The sequence below is a fragment of the Orcinus orca genome, chromosome 10, assembly GCF_937001465.1.
Source record: "Orcinus orca chromosome 10, mOrcOrc1.1, whole genome shotgun sequence".
In the NCBI taxonomy this organism is placed as follows: Eukaryota; Metazoa; Chordata; class Mammalia; order Artiodactyla; family Delphinidae; genus Orcinus; species Orcinus orca.
In genome coordinates, this window is record NC_064568.1 from 30725796 (window position 1) to 30741069 (window position 15274).

At 51.7% G+C, this 15274-nt stretch overlaps 1 protein-coding gene across 2 annotated transcripts in view; it reads left to right on the forward strand.

Moving 5' to 3' along the window:
* Positions 1–1440: 1440 nt before the first annotated feature.
* FAM107A (family with sequence similarity 107 member A) overlaps positions 1441–15274 on the forward strand; it is a 79717-nt gene continuing 65883 nt past the window's right edge. Inside the window, exon 1 of one of the 2 annotated variants that reach the window (XR_007479448.1) lies at positions 1441–1785. Coding sequence is in view for 1 of the 2 variants with exons in the window: in XM_033424710.2 (XP_033280601.1) it covers positions 1762–1785 (24 nt within the window). In the remaining variant the exon portion in view is untranslated. The remainder of the gene's footprint in view (positions 1786–15274) is intronic. The other variant, XM_033424710.2, reaches the window with a different exon arrangement.

Consider the following 15274-nt stretch of genomic DNA (forward strand, 5'->3'; position numbering starts at 1 on the left):
GCAACATGCCAAGCGCTATTCTAGACCCAGGGGGTAAACTGATGAACAAGACAGACCAGGTCCCAGCCTTCGTGGAGCTGCCATTCAGGTAGGGAAAACAAACAATAAACACAGAAATAGGATCATTTCAGTTTCTGACAAGTGCTATAATAAATAATAAACAGAGAGCCCAGGAGGCCACTTTGTAATAGGGAATCAGGGAAGGCTTCTCTGAGGAGGTGATAATTGAGCCTGAAGGATAAAGAGGAAAGAATCATGCGAAGATCAAAAAATGGAGTCAGGGAGAGAGATGGGATACATTTCAGGCAGAGAGAGCAGCAAGTGCAAAGGTCCTGAGGTAAAGGGGAAAGTGGTAAGACCAGTAACTGTCAGGGAGATAGGGGTGTGGGAAACGAAGTCCAAGAGGCAAGCAACACTTGATCAATCAGACCTCATGGACCAGGGGGGATTCCATTCTGTGGGCAAAGTTGGATCTAGAATACCTAATCCTTGACTCTTCACCACCAACTGCCATTTCATAAATCATCTGTGTCATAAATCATCACTGCACCAGGCACTGTGCTGGAAGAAAGGGAATGGTGCCAGGGTTTCCTCACCCGCCCAGCTCCTGGGAAAGGGTATTGTGCTTAATCAAACTGGTTACCCGGGACTTGGCGGTGGGCAGTGAGTTAATCACTGGAAGTATTAACAGCAGAATAACAGCAGCATCTAAAGTCTATGGAGAATGATTGTCGTCCGAATCCTCTGCTCAGAGCTTTACGTGAATTACCTCATTTCACCCTCACAGCCCCACTGGGTGGGACCACTGTCAGTCCGCTTTGGTCAAGAGGAAGATGTATAAAGCAGGGAGTGACGGGATCTGATTTAAGCTGTAACAAGACGATGGCTTCAGCTGCGCCCACCTTCCCTTCTAGCCCCCAGAGCAGCCCCGTGCGCTGTGGTTATCTGACCCCACGCACACAGGTGAACCTGTGGCTCAGAGGTCAAATCACGTGAGGAACAGAGCTGTGACTCCAGCCTGAATCTTGCTCCAGGCTGGCGACAAGCAGAGGGAAAGGGGTGGAAGTGAGGAGGAGGGTGACTGCGGGGGGATGCTGAGAGCTTGGCTCCCAGCCTGGAAGCCGGCCTCCAGGTATTTTCCTGGCCCGAGCCCAGACCAGCCGCCCTGCCTGGACAGCCGCCCCAGTGAATGAAGGGTTCTGCTCGCAGCGTCTCTGCTCGGGGAGAGCCCCGGCCCCGAGTGTCTTCTGAGATCTATTATTAATGGGGCTGAGCAGCCTGAAGGTCACATCCCCACACAAGCCCGCCCGATCCCCCGCCCCGGCCGCCCCACGCAGCCTCCACCGTCTGGGCCAGTCTGCTGGCGAGAAGGTCAAGGCCTGCCCGCCGGGCCGCCAGAGGTCACCCGCCTGCCGAGCTGCCGGCTACAGAGGGCAGAGGACCGCTCTGCTTCTCCCCAACCCCGACTGCCTCAGTGTCCCCTCCTGAGAGGGGCGGGGGTGCAGGAGAAGCCCTGAGAAGCCACAGGGACCCCAGGAGGGCATGTGGCCGCCTGGGGACACCGGGCCCCTCGGTCAGGATCAATCACCCTAAGCCTGTCTGAGGAGCTGCCGGCTTAGAGCAGCTGTGAAAGCCGCCTTTGTGCCTGAGAAGAATGAGCCGCCGGAGGACGGGGGGCGCTGGCCCAGGGAACCCCTCGGGCCCCGGCTCCTGAGACAGCACCGCAGTGAGGACCCCCAGGCCTGGCGCCCTCTTCGTGCCATGGGAGCTGCCCAGGGGAAGAAGGTAGGAGCCCCTGAGGGTCCTGCTGGGGCCCTGGCCACGGGAAGGGAGGCTGCATGAGCCAGGTGGGAGCCCTCACCCACCGCCCGCCGGCTCCCCGGAGCCTCAGCCGGGCACTGCCCACCGGCCTCCCTCCCTGAGCTCACAGCTAAGATTTGCATCTAGAAACCTGGCTGAGGCTCAGGGCAAGGCTGGAGTCGGATCTCTCCATCTCTGAAACAGACCTGGGCTGCCCAGCCCTCCCTGGTCTTCTACACACACACCTCTTTACTGCCCTGCATACAGGCTCCCTGACGCCCCTCCCCGAGCGCCAGGGGAGCCTGGCCCAGGTGGGTGCAGGAGCAAGAGAAAAAATAACGATCCTTGTAATTAAGTTGGCCAACCAATTGCTACTGATTTCTGTAACTCAGCTCCTCGTCTGTGAAGTGAGGACAATAGTAGCCACGACCTCAGAGGCTTGTCGTGAGAATTAAAAGAACCATGGAAAGTGTTTGAAAGAGTGCCTAGCACATAGTGGGCTATATACAGGCTCTAATCTGTTGTTAATAGAATTCTCTTCATATTATTATCCATCACCTTCTAAGTCTGGGATCTCCACTGGGAAGGGGGTGGCTATAGATAACACAGCCAGTGCGGCATTTCTGAAAATAAGGTCTGTAGACCCCCTGCCTCAGCGTTTAAGATGGGGTGGGGGGGGCTTGTTTAACAGTCGCCTTCTCAGGGCACACCCAGACCTCCCAGGTCCGAGCCTCTGGGGAGGGAGGGGGAATCTGAGTTTACTCACCGGCTCCCGGGGGATTCTGGTACATGCTCACAGCCTACACTGGCCGGGACTGCGATCCCAGATCCCAGTTCTTCCTCCTAATAACTGCGGTGAGGAACTAAGCCCCTCTGGATCCCAGCTTCTCACCTGTAAAGTGGGGCTGGTACCCGTCTCATGGGAGGTTCCGTGAGATAATGCCGGTAAAGTACTTATCATGCTGCCTGACACCCAGAGGGCCCGATACACGGAGGCTCTAGCCCTCAGCCAACTCGTGATGACCTATTCCATTAAAGGCAGGGAACTAAGACTCAGAGGCAAGACGTGATTTCTTAGCCAGGGTCATGCAGCTAGTGGGACAAAGGGCAGGATTTGAATTCCCTTCTGCTTGACTCCAAACTTTCTGCCAACCCAGCCCATCCCACATTTTTTAAATTTGAAGAAAAACACATCGTGGACGTCGTGGAGGAAGCACTCTGGACCTCAGTTTCTCCATTTGCAAAATGGGAGTGTTGGGCTAGATAACCCCTAGGGACCTCCTAGTGCTGGCCTCTGCTTCCCACCTCCCATTGTTTCACATGCGGAGTCGGGCCTGGAATCTGCTGCCTTCCCTCAGCATTCCCAGCAGCCTTACCCTAAAAGCTTGATATTCTGGGGCCGTCACTCCCCGCCCTCGCTACCCCCCTGCAATGCTCACTCTTGCCTGCAGGGGTAAGTGTGGGTCACCTGCCGTCAGGGCAGGTCGATGATCTGACACAGCCCCTGGGAGTCCCAGAGCTGCCTTCCCAGCCAAGCCTTGAGCCCTGGCCCCAGCCAATCCCCTCTTTCAGGAACACTCTTCCTCTCCCAGAGGAGAATGAGCTCAGTCTCTAGATCCTATCTGTGCTGAATATGAAGGCGGGGAGTCATCTTGCAAGCCAGCTTCCCAGGCCTAGAAAAGACCCTAACAAGGTCTAGCCCAGGAATGGGAAAGTGTAGCTCACGTACTACCTCTCCCTATTTCTTCATCCGTGGCAGACATCACAGTCCATTCCTGCACACTTTCCCACTAAGTCTAGACAGCTTCAGAGTCCTCAACACAGCATCCCACTCCCATACCGGTCAGTCAGAACTCGTCCCAGGTTGAAAGCCAAACCTATTCCTGGGCCAAGCCCTTCTCCTGCCCAGGGATAGCCCTCCCAGGGAGAAGGCAGCAGGGTACAGTGACTGGGAACAGGATCTGTAGAGTCAGACAGGCCTGAGTCAGTCCCTCCACATCCTCTGTAACCTTGAACAAGTCAACACACCTCTCTGAGTCTCAGATTCTACCTTAGTAAACAAAAGATAATAATCCTCAGATGATCGTAAAACCTAAATGATGTCATGCCTGGGACAAAACAGGCACTCAGTCCACGTTGTCTCTCCCTGAATTGGATCCTCTCGTACCTGCGTCCTCTTCTGAGCCTCACAACTCTTCCTTTGAGCCAATGAGGGCATCAATATCAAACCCAATGGCAGATGTAAAAGCTGGAATCCAGCAAACGTGCTTCCTCCAGCTGGTCAGTGGTGAGCCAGCCTGGAGCAAAGGCTGTGAGCAAGCCCAGGCCAGGCCCCCTCTGGAGAGTCCTCCATCTGTGGACCAACCCCACCCAACCCCCAACATGCCCACCTCTCTCTGTCTTTCTGGAAGCAACAGCGCCACGGGTCTTTGTGTGATGTGTAACAGGCCTGCTATGTGGAATATAATCCTTATCACCCATGCATTTATTCTCCCACTGGCTTGTCCCATAAAGTTCACCCTAGTGTCCTCAGGAGATCCCCAGACCCCCTCCCATAGTTATGGTTTAATCATAGTCACAACATAACAGCTCTGGAAAACCCTTGGTGATGTGGCCCAATCCCCTCCCCGTTGAACAGCTGGGAAGACTGAGGCCAGAGAGAGGAAGGACTTGCACAGGGCCATGCAGCCAGGACCAGGGCATTTCTGCAATGCCTGGCAGCTCCAGAGAGGCCATGGAGCTCCTTCCCCAGCACCATGAAGAGGGGATGGAGCTGCACCTTGGAGATGACTCCTGCCCACTAAATGCACTCTCTCCTGGTACCTAACTCTATCCACTGCATCTTCATTCTCTCCGGCCCCAGCCTTCCGCAGTAGACTATTAAGTGGGTACCTGCTGCCCTGTGCTGGGAACTGAGCCAGGGATGGAAAGGGATGGTCCCTGCCCTCACAGCCTTCTCTGTTAGTTGGGGAGACTGACAGGCAGGCAAATAATGATAGGTGGGAACAGCCCATGTAACAGTAGAGACGGGGCTGACTGGTCAGATGAGCGTCAAGACCACCTCCAGCTGCAGCATGGGGACTGGGTGTGAGGACTCCAGGTTGGAGGTGGCTGCTGAAATCCCCATAACTTGGATTTCACTTACAATGCTGTCTGCTGCAAGGAGTGGAAAACCCAACCCCACCTGGTCGAAACAATAAGGAAATGTATTGGGTTCCCTAAGTGGAAATCCAATGGCGCAGTAATGTCTCAAGGACTTTTTCTAGAAACCCACAGCCAAGGTTTTCTTGAATTTCATTGGCTCAAATTGTCACATGCCCATTCCTAAAGCAGCCCTTTCCCCGTGGGGAATGCCAAGGGCATTGGCTTCGCCTGGAATCCTGAACCTGCTGCTGGCAAATGATGGAAGTGGGACCCTATGATTGGTTGAAGCCAACCAGAGACCCCTTGGGGCTGGAGATCAATCCCCCAATGTCATCCCCCCAAAACTCAATGTGAGAGGGGAAGATGGATGCTGGGCATTTGATCATAGTGCCCCACCCAGAGGGAGAGGTGATGGTGGTGTCTCTGACCATGGTGTAAACAGAGACAATGGGAAGAAATTGAAAAGTTTGAGGGTGAGGCAGAAAGAGTGCTGGACCAAGAGTCAAAACACAGACATTGCGGCTTCTGTTCGTCCTGGGCAAGTTATGAACTTCCCTTGAACTCAGCAGTTTTTAATCTACAAAGTAGTTACCCAAGCCACACTCAGGATTTTTGCAATGATCAAATGAAGGCATTTTCAATACATGGAAGCAATGTATCTAACTGTTTGGAACATTCCAGAAGCTGCAAACATTGGCCAGTTGGGCATGCATTGATTCTAGAGAGATGAGTGCACGCAACATGTCCTGGATGGAGCCTTGTTTTAAGTCCTTGCGACAGTGAGGTGGCAGGTCCTTGGGCATCAAGGGGTCCAGGAAAAGCAACTCCCACAGGCCTCAGACACCCCTTGAGGGCTAGGACACTTAGCACTCTCTGAAATATTTCTCCAAACTCAGCACCACCCAGGGTTTTCACTTCCCTGAACGACTCTGTTGATGTTTGCCAAGATGCTCAGTGCTCTGCATTCATCTTCATTAGAAGAAAGTTTCCTTGGCTGAAACAAAAGGGAAAAAATATGGGAGAGATGGCTAAATTTGATAAATGGCCTGGAAGGGAGTGTTCGTTCTCATAGAGCCCAAAAGGCACACATCCGGCAGGGCTCCACTGGCTCCCCAAACACGTATCCCCACCAGTGATGGAGGGGTCCCCCCAGCCCCGGCCCCAGGGAGGGTTCCTGCTCACCAGCCCCCAGCTGAGCAGGGCAGGGGGACCGTGTTAGGAGGCCCTCGCCATCCGCACTAACCCATCACCCCCTCTCTGCCCACCGCCTCAGACTGCTTCTGTGAGTGGGAAGGAGGCCAAGCGCCCCACTCCTCAGCACCATGGGGAGTCCACCACTGGCTTCCCAAAGGACTCGGAGTGGGAGGCTTGAGGACAAGAGGAGAAGGTTGTCGGGAGGCCCTCTCCTCACCCCCACCAAAACAGAGGTCTGCTCCTCGCTGAGCCCTCACCTCCCAGCATCCCTCCAGCCTCTCAGGCTCCGCTCACACCAGCGGCTGCCTGGAAGGCACTCCCAACTGCTATCCACACATCCAGCCCTTCCCTGAGTTCCAGGTCCAGCACCTGCCCACCTGCTCTTGTAAGTGTTCTTAGGGCCGGTGTGTGTTGAGTTCCGACTGCACACCTGACAGACATTCCATCACAAGGTGTGAAGGAAGATGAGGCGAAGGGATAGTAGTTTCTGAGCACCGACCCTGCCAGCCCCTATGCTGGGTGCTTTCACATGCTTCCCTTCAGCCCTCCCAGCCCAGCAAGGCAGAGGCTGCCATGCCCATGTCATGGATGAGCGACACTCAAGGATTCATCGTTCTGGGCAGCAGAAAGGGGCATTTGAAGGCAGGCGGAGAGACCTTGGGAAGCAGGAAAAGGGCACAGTTTTACTGTCCCCCAGGGCCCCCTAATGGAGCTTTAATTCTCCTCTGCCCCTGGCTTCCCCAAGCTGGGTTCAAGAATTGCCTGAACAGATATACAGGTTGGGCACTGCACAAAAGTAATGAGTGTATGGGTTCGTAGGGATGGAAAGCCATCTCCCCCTCTGCCATTGGAGGTTTGTGCACAGGCCCTGGTTAGGTCTGCCTAGAGGCAGGAGTGTTGTAATTATACAATGCCATCACTTAAAGCCCTTCAATCACCTTTTCCAAGACTGAAACTTTCCCTGTGTGTCTTTACGGCTGGAAGTCCAGCTGGGGTGGGGAAGACATTGAAGGAGAAAGAAAGAAAGATGCCAGCTCAGGTGACACTTCTTCTAGGAAGCCTTCCCTGCATGGACCTCAAATGTCCACACAGGACAAGGGGCTTAGATAAGCAGGGAAAGGGGCAAGCTTGTCTCAGAGCTGCATTTGCATAACTAGGTCCACATGTTTTACTAAATCTGGAGGATTAGCAGGGGTAGCTGGGAAGGGGCCAGGGAGATCAGAAGAGAATAAAGCTCCTATGGGGACCCCATTGCACCCTAGTCCTGTGGACTAGGACAAACCCATTAGGCTCTCAAAGCTCTCTCTACTGCGCTGACCACTGTTGCAATTTCATACTTAGTTCTATGATTTATCCCTGAGGGAAGGGAGATTGAGTGTAATGTTTGACTCCCCACTGTGTCCCCAGTACCTAGCACATAGTAGATGCTCAACAAACTGAGGAAGGAAGGGAAGGAGAGAGGGAGTCTGGGTCCTCATGGAAGTGACTTGAGGGTGGGGTTGAGGGCCAAGCTCACGGAGGATCCACACAGAACCTTGGGCTAGTGGAAAGGACACGGCCTGGGTCCCTCCACTCTTCCCACACGTCCCCTCCGTTCCTTCCAATGGTTTTAAGTCTCTGACCCAAATTCCCAGATTCCCCACCCCACTTCCACCTGCCCACCACACACACACACGCACACACACACGCACACGCACACACATACACACACACACACACACAGACCTTCCACCTGCACGGTTTCCTGGCCAAATGCAAAATCCCTCATTGATTGTTCATCATTCACTCAACAAATGTTGACTGGGCACCTCCTGGGTCCCAGGGTCCCAGGCACCAGAGACAGACCAGTGAACAGGACTCAGGCCCTGCCCTAGGGGTGTACAACCCAGCAGGAGAGAAATGAGTCACCAGCAATGACAGGGCCGGTGCCGGGTGCTCTGATGAGGGGAACACAGAGGACCCAGGGCACAGGAGGGGGGCCGCAAAGAGAGGGGAGCAGTCAGGGAAGCTCCTGGCTGGCCTTTAGATTCCTCCCACACGCACCAAAGCTAAGGGCTTGCGAAAACTTCACACAGCACAGCTGGACCTTGGTCTACGCCTGCAGGAGGGACTGAACCCACCCCGAATGGTTCAGAAGCCTAAGGAGTCCCAATTCCTCTCAGGACTCCAAACTTCTCATCTGTACAACAGGCACTTCCTGAAGAAGAATAAGAAAGTTTTCCAATAACTGAGCTCCCACAGAATCCTCACAGCAGAGGTATGGAGCCCTTATTTCACCAAGGCAAAGATCCAGATACAGGGAGGGTGAATTCACTGCTCGGTTCACACACCCAGCAAGCGCCAGAGGTGGGACTTGAACCCAGGTCCTCTGGCTCTTCAGCCCATGTTCTCCTCGACTTGTTTTTTTGCGCCTCAGGATGAAACTGCACCTCCAGCCAGAATGAATCTTCACCTTGCGGGTAGAGTTACTAGCCGGTGGTTGCTCCAGTCCCGCTGGGAGCAGCAGCAGAAGGGCCTTAAAGTTCAGAAGAGTTTAATTTCCATGGTGAAAGGGCTTGGAGGTGGGGCAGGAGGGACCAAATCAAAAGGCAGCTTTTGAGAAGGCAGAAGCCCAGAAGCAGCTCCCTCGCTGGGGCCCAGGGATCTGCTTTCAGAACACTGTGTCTCCCAAGCTGACATGAACGAGGGGCTTTGTTCAAGCGAGAGATCAGATCTCAGGCCTGGGGCAGAGGGAAAGGGCAAGGAGCTGGAGCTTTTCTTCTTCATCTAAAGTCCGAGGGGAGCCAAAAACAATCAGCGAGGCCGCCCCAGGGAAGCCAAGAGAGGCTGGCTTGGACTTGGTGACATCCTGCTCCCAAGGAAACTCAGGACGGGCCCGGGGGCATCCCACAAGGGATGTCATGCCCAGAGCCTGCGGAACTCAGCCAGAAGCCAGGAGGCGCCTGCTGTTTTAAGGGATCACCCCACAGGCGTTCCTTATGCACTTGAGCTCTTGGGAACACCTTAGGGGCATTTTGGGGTATACGATGGGGCAAACCTTCATGGGGAGTCCTGCCATCAGGTCAGCATTTGTGAGGGTCCCATGGAGACTCTAATCACAGGCACTGGGAAGTGACGTATTGGTTTCCTAGGGCTGGGTGGCTGAAAACCACAGAAATGTGTTCTCTCACAGTCCTGGAGGCTGGAAGCCTGAAATCAAGGTGCCGGCAGAGCCGTGCTTCCCCTGAAGGCTCTGGAGGAGACTCCGTTCTCTGCCTTCTGGCCTCGGTTGTAGACGCATCACTCCAGAGTCTGCTGCCGTTGTCACGTGGCGTTCTCCTCGTGTGTCTGTCTGTGTCTCTTCTCCTCTTCCTGAAAGGACACTAGTTGTATCAGCTCAGGGCCCACCCTCATTTTAACTTGATTACATCTTCAAAGACCCTGTTTCCAAATAAGGTGACGTTCACAGGTACAGGAGCTAGGGTTTCAACGTATCTTTTGGGGGGAAACAATTCAACCCATAACTGTGACCCTCACCTCACTGGACCCCTGGACCTCTTCTTAGCCACCTGAAGTTACATGTCACTCTAGCTGGAGCCTGTTCGTTCTCTCCTGGCTGCTCTTCCAGGGACTGCAGTTCATTTTAGAGCCCATTCATTGCAGTGGCTTCCCACGTGGGAGACCCAGAGCAATCTATTTTGATTCAGAATCTGATCCTCTGTTCTGAGCAAAACTCTTCATGAGCAGCTACAGGGAAATCCACAACCACCGGGCCCTCTGTGGCCTCGCTCCGGCCTGGCCTCCTGAGATGCTGGCTCTCACGCACTCCGCTTCAGCCACACTGCACTGCACATGCTTCTCCAACAAGCCAAGCTCTTCCCCACCTCAGAGCCTCTGTCTCTGCTGTTCCCTCCACCTCCTTCAGGTTTCATCGCACAGAGGCTGTCCCTGACCCCTCCAGCTAAACTACCCCTATCGTGGTCCCCAGTCCTACAGTCGCTTCACAGAACTTACTTGGCTATTTCTTTAACTGTTTCATATCAGGCTTTCCCAAGCAGCATGTCAGCTCCATGAGGGCAGGAACCTTCCGTCACTCCCTCTGGTTGCTAGGTGACATACACGAGGCATGAGTGAATGAATGAATGAATAAATGAATCCATAGCTACCATCCAGGGAACTCACGAATATTTCCTGAGTGTCCACTCTGAGCCAGAGGCTGCCTCAGGCCCGGGGTATGAAGGAGAGCCCAGTCCAGTCCCAGGGGCACGGTCGGCCCAGGGGGACAGAGAGTACAGGCCGCGCTGAATGGTTGACCAACAAGAATTAGAAAAAGGAGCCCTTCACACAGGCCTTCGCCATCCACTGCCATAAAATTGAAAATTCAAATTGTACCGTCTACCATACTACAGTTGGATGTGAACATGGAGATGGCCCCAGGGACCACTGCCTCCTCCTGATGTCTTAGCACCCCACTCCCACCACCATGAGCCCTCTACCTCTAGCAGCCCTGGAGCAGAGGAAGAAAGAGCAGGACCTCAAAATGATGGAGATGTAGTTTCTGACACCCAGCAAGCTTGGGACTTGCATTGGTGCTCAAAGTCCATGAGGGGATCAAGAAGAAACTCTCAGGCTTGCAGGGAGGAGTGTCCTGGGAGCTCCCACTCCCAGGAACATCGCTGACAAGAGCATGTGTGGCACGTGGCCTTGCTCATCTCAGCGCATCACATCAGTTGGCCCAGCCAGGCCTGATCTGGGAGCGACAGGCTTCCTATGTTTAGAAGCACCTGCTTGGGGAACCGTACCCAGGTACTCTAAATCCTTAGGCCTGGGAGCTCTTTCAAGCAGGACCTTCCCGAGAACACCCAGCCTCAGCCCTTGCCCTCAGGAGTCCCCAGGTGAGGTCACACCTGAGATTAGTTCTTTTCTTTCTTCCAGAATCCCTCTTGGGTCCTTTTATATAACTGGATTCAGTCTTTCCTGGGACGATAGTATGGAATGAATTGGTCCTTGCATAATATCTGTCACATTCTTCCTCAGAGATGAGTTTTGGATAGGTAAACAAAATTTTTTATTATAATTGTTAAGTTTTAAAAATCATTTTGATTAAATATTAAGTAACAGCAAAAGATTATTTGGAAAACATGCATATATGAGGTATAACAAAGCGTGACCCACAAACACTCGTGTATCTAACCACTAGCTAAAGAAAAAAGCGGCCAGCCATTATCCGGGAAGACCCCGGGCCTCTGCCCATGTTTCCCCTGCTTTCCGCTCTCAGAGGACACCTCTTTCCCTCCCAGACATCATCCCAGAATCCCTAGGTTCTAGACTGTTGAGATTCCAGCTTTGCATAAATGGGATGGGCGTATTTGTCTGTAATCTGTTTTTTTCACTTACCGTATGTTCCTGAGATTGATGCCCTTTGCTGTGTGCATCTGTAAGGTATTTGCCAGGTTGTATAGTGTGTCATTGTTTAAATATGCCACAATCATCTAGCCACACTGCTGTTGGTGGACACTTGCCTTGTTCCCAGAACATCTGCCATTACAAAAAATGTTCCTGTGAACTTTCTTGCATATCTCAGTGTGCCCATATGTCTCTCAGGTGTGGATCTAGAAGTAGGGTCACTGAATCTGAGGGCACATACATTCTCACCTGCCAAAACTTTACCTCTACCTTTAGGGTCTCCGCTGGGCCTGAGAATTAAATCAACCCAAAAAAGAATAACAGGAAAAAAGTGTAAGGATTTTACACGTACGTGGGAGTCCCCATAGGAAAATGAAGACTCCAGAAGTGGATAGGTCCAAGTGCTTATATACCTGGTTGAACAAAGAATAGCAATTGTGGAAAAGTAACTGAAATAAATGGGGGAGGGGTGGCACTAAAGGAAAATAAGAGTTATTTTAACAAGATCTGTTTGTACAGATTTCTCTTGCCCTCAATTCCTTGTCTCTGGTGATAAGAATGTTTCTTTCCTCCTGGTATAAGAAAGGCATCTTTCACAAGGGAGTTTTATCTCCTGCTTTCGGGAAGAAAAGGAGAGGTCAGAGGGCCCTTCTCACATCTGCTGTTTTTCAAGTGTCTTTAGCTCAAAATAATCCTTATGCCAAAGTAGCATATTTGGGGGGCATATTCTGCACGCTTTGCATGTTTACAAAATAAAGCCAAGGTGGTTATAGCAAATTACACTCCTACCAGCAGTATATAAGTGTTCAGTTACCCCCCCCATCTTTACCAATATTTTCTATTTTTCACGCTTTTTAATTTTTGTGAACCTGGTGGGTGTATACTGGTATCTCATTATTGCTTTCCTTTTAAAAAACAGCAAGTTTGATGTAAAAGATATATTTAGAAAGCTATAAATTTTTTTCAAGCACTCATGAGCATTTACAAACATTGACCACATTCTAGATTACAAAAGAAGTCCAGATACCAAAGAATCATACGCATCAGAGTACACATCTACAACATCTTTAGACCTGAACGATAATGAAAATACTATATATCAAAATGTGTGGGATGCAGGTAAAATAGAATTGAAGGGGAAGTTTATAGTTTTAAGTGTAGACAGAAAAGAAGGCTGATATTTAATGAGCTAAATGTCAAAGTTAAGCAGTTGGTAAAATAACAACAGAACCAATCCAGAGAACGTGGAAGTCATGAGAAAATAAAAATAAGAGCAGAAACTAAAGAAGTGGAAAACAAATATATGATAATGAAGATCAATACAGCCAAAAGCTGGTTCTTTAAAAAAGACAGTAGAGAATGATATGGCTGACTTTATGCCCGTACATTTTTAAACTTTCTAGAAACATCTAAAACATATTGTTGAACAAAATTGGCTTAAGGAGAAATAAAAAACCTGAATAGTTAATAACACTTAAAGAAATTAAATCAGGAGTTAATCTTCCACAAAGACACCATCAGCCCATCAGTTTTATAGGGGAGTTCTATTAAACTTTAAAGCTATTCATCAGTTTGGTTTTATACAAAGTCATCTAGGCAATAGCAAATGAGGGAGGGAGATGGTGGCCATGGCCTGCCCACCTGCCGAACACGGTGGGGCTCCAGGGCCTTTTGCTTCAGACCTGTAAGATCCCCTACCCAAGAAGCCTTTGATGTCTCTGTCACTGTCTCTGGGCTCTTTCTTCGGTCTCAAGGCTGGGCAGCTACAAGGCTTGAAGGCCTGCGAGGTGCAGCCCAACGATTGGTGAGCCAGCCAGGGAGCCGAGACAATTCCCGTGAGCACCCGAGATGTGGGGAAATGAAGACAGGGTACGGGAAGTTGCGGGGGGTGATCCCGAGGAGGCCGTCCACTAGCCTGTAGGGCCCTGTGGCGGCTGACCACCATGGGAAATGTCTTTCTGTTCCATCACAGTGATGATCTCCTATTAACCTCAGAGTCTCTTTCCAGTTTAAATGTAGCAGCCCCATACTCGTGGCTCATCTGACTGCACGAGGGATGGCTGGTACATACAGACAAAACCCAAGGACCTGGATTATCTATCAGATATCTGGGTGTTATTTGGTTGCGTAAGACAAGCATACTCCCAACCCACCACCCCTAAACAACTACAGTCACAAGCTTTAGGGATATTAACTCAGGGATAGGCTTGTGAATTGGACGTGGCCAGTTACCCCGAAGGGGTTGGTTGGGGCCTGTGACAATGGCAAAATAATAAGAGTACCGTTGGGCTCCTGGTCCCACCTGTGGAAGGGGCAGAGCAATGATACAGTATAATGGAAGACAGCTATACGCCGTCTGTGATGTGTTACAACAGGTGGAAGACGTTACAAAAGGTCTACCCAAGTCGTCGAGCAATGCCCAAAACCACCATTGGGGGTCTAGAACAGCTGTGCCCGATATAAAGGACCCCCATGGACATTGATAGTGACCAAGAAACCCACTTTACCATCCATGAAGTTCAGGCACGGGCCAATAAAAGTGACATACGCTGGCATTGCCACCTACCCTACAACCCCACTGCTGCTGGGCTAATTGAAAGGATGAATGGACTGCTTAAACGACAGCTGAGATGGGAAACCCGTTCTCTCCAGACATGGACACATCCCAGGAGCAATCGTCCCAGTGCCTGCCCTTGCTGCAGGATCTACCCCCAGGCGAATACATAAAATGGCCCTGGGATGGGCAGGTAAACCCCTGGTGGTTTGGGTTTGCTGCCCCATGAGGAGTAAGATTAGAAAGGCGCTTACAGATTTCACCTGTCTTCTACCCCGGCCACAAATAAGACTACTAAGGTAATTAATCTGAGCCCCCTACGGGAGAAAGGCAACATTATATCAACCCCGTGGTCAGTCGTTTTACCACCGCTTCGGTATTTGGCACTGGCTGTGGGACCTGAGGGTGGACAGGTGGTATGGAACCGTAGGCCAGGACAAAACCACTGGCAGGGGTGGTGTTATCTCAGAATGCTGCTAGTGCTTGTATTTTGCTTAATGGTCTTGATCTTCCCTGCATTGCACCTCTTAAACATCTTACATTTTGTCCCTAGTCTGAGCAACTGGGCGACAGTGGTGGCCTCACTGCTATGATTGCTGGGTCTACAGCGAGATGCCGCTGTCATCCTCCTTTGGACTTGCATGAAAACTTGACTCAGTAAGCGCTTGGCTCCAAAGTCTGCCCACCCCTTGGACTCTGTATTGCATTTGTTTTGTACTTGTATTTGGCTGCATTGCACCTCTACATACCCGACCCCAGGGATTGTAGGAGGAAGGCCAAGGTGGTAAGGGTCGTGCAGGGTATGTAGGGGTGAAGTGTACGGTCAGACCACTCGAGATGGCTGTTCTGTTGCTCTCTGTGCATCCCCCGTTCGGCCAGCCCCGGCTTCACCTACACCTGCTCACGTGAACGTGCTTAGCTCGTGATTGATCTAATCCTTAGGCCAGAACGGCTCCTCCTGCTCGCTTATTAAAGGGAAACATCTGCCCTAGTGATGCTCGTTAACCCGAGGGGCTGTGCGGGATATGTCCCAGCTGCTGGTTTCCCTGGTAACTGATGAACTAACCTGACCGTCAATTCCCCTATAAATGTGAGCCGCCTTCTTCCCTGAATAGCAAAGATGGCTGCCGTGACCTGCCTGCGTGCGTTACAGGCTGGAGTGTGGCTCCAGGACCTTCTGCTTCAGACATGTAAGAC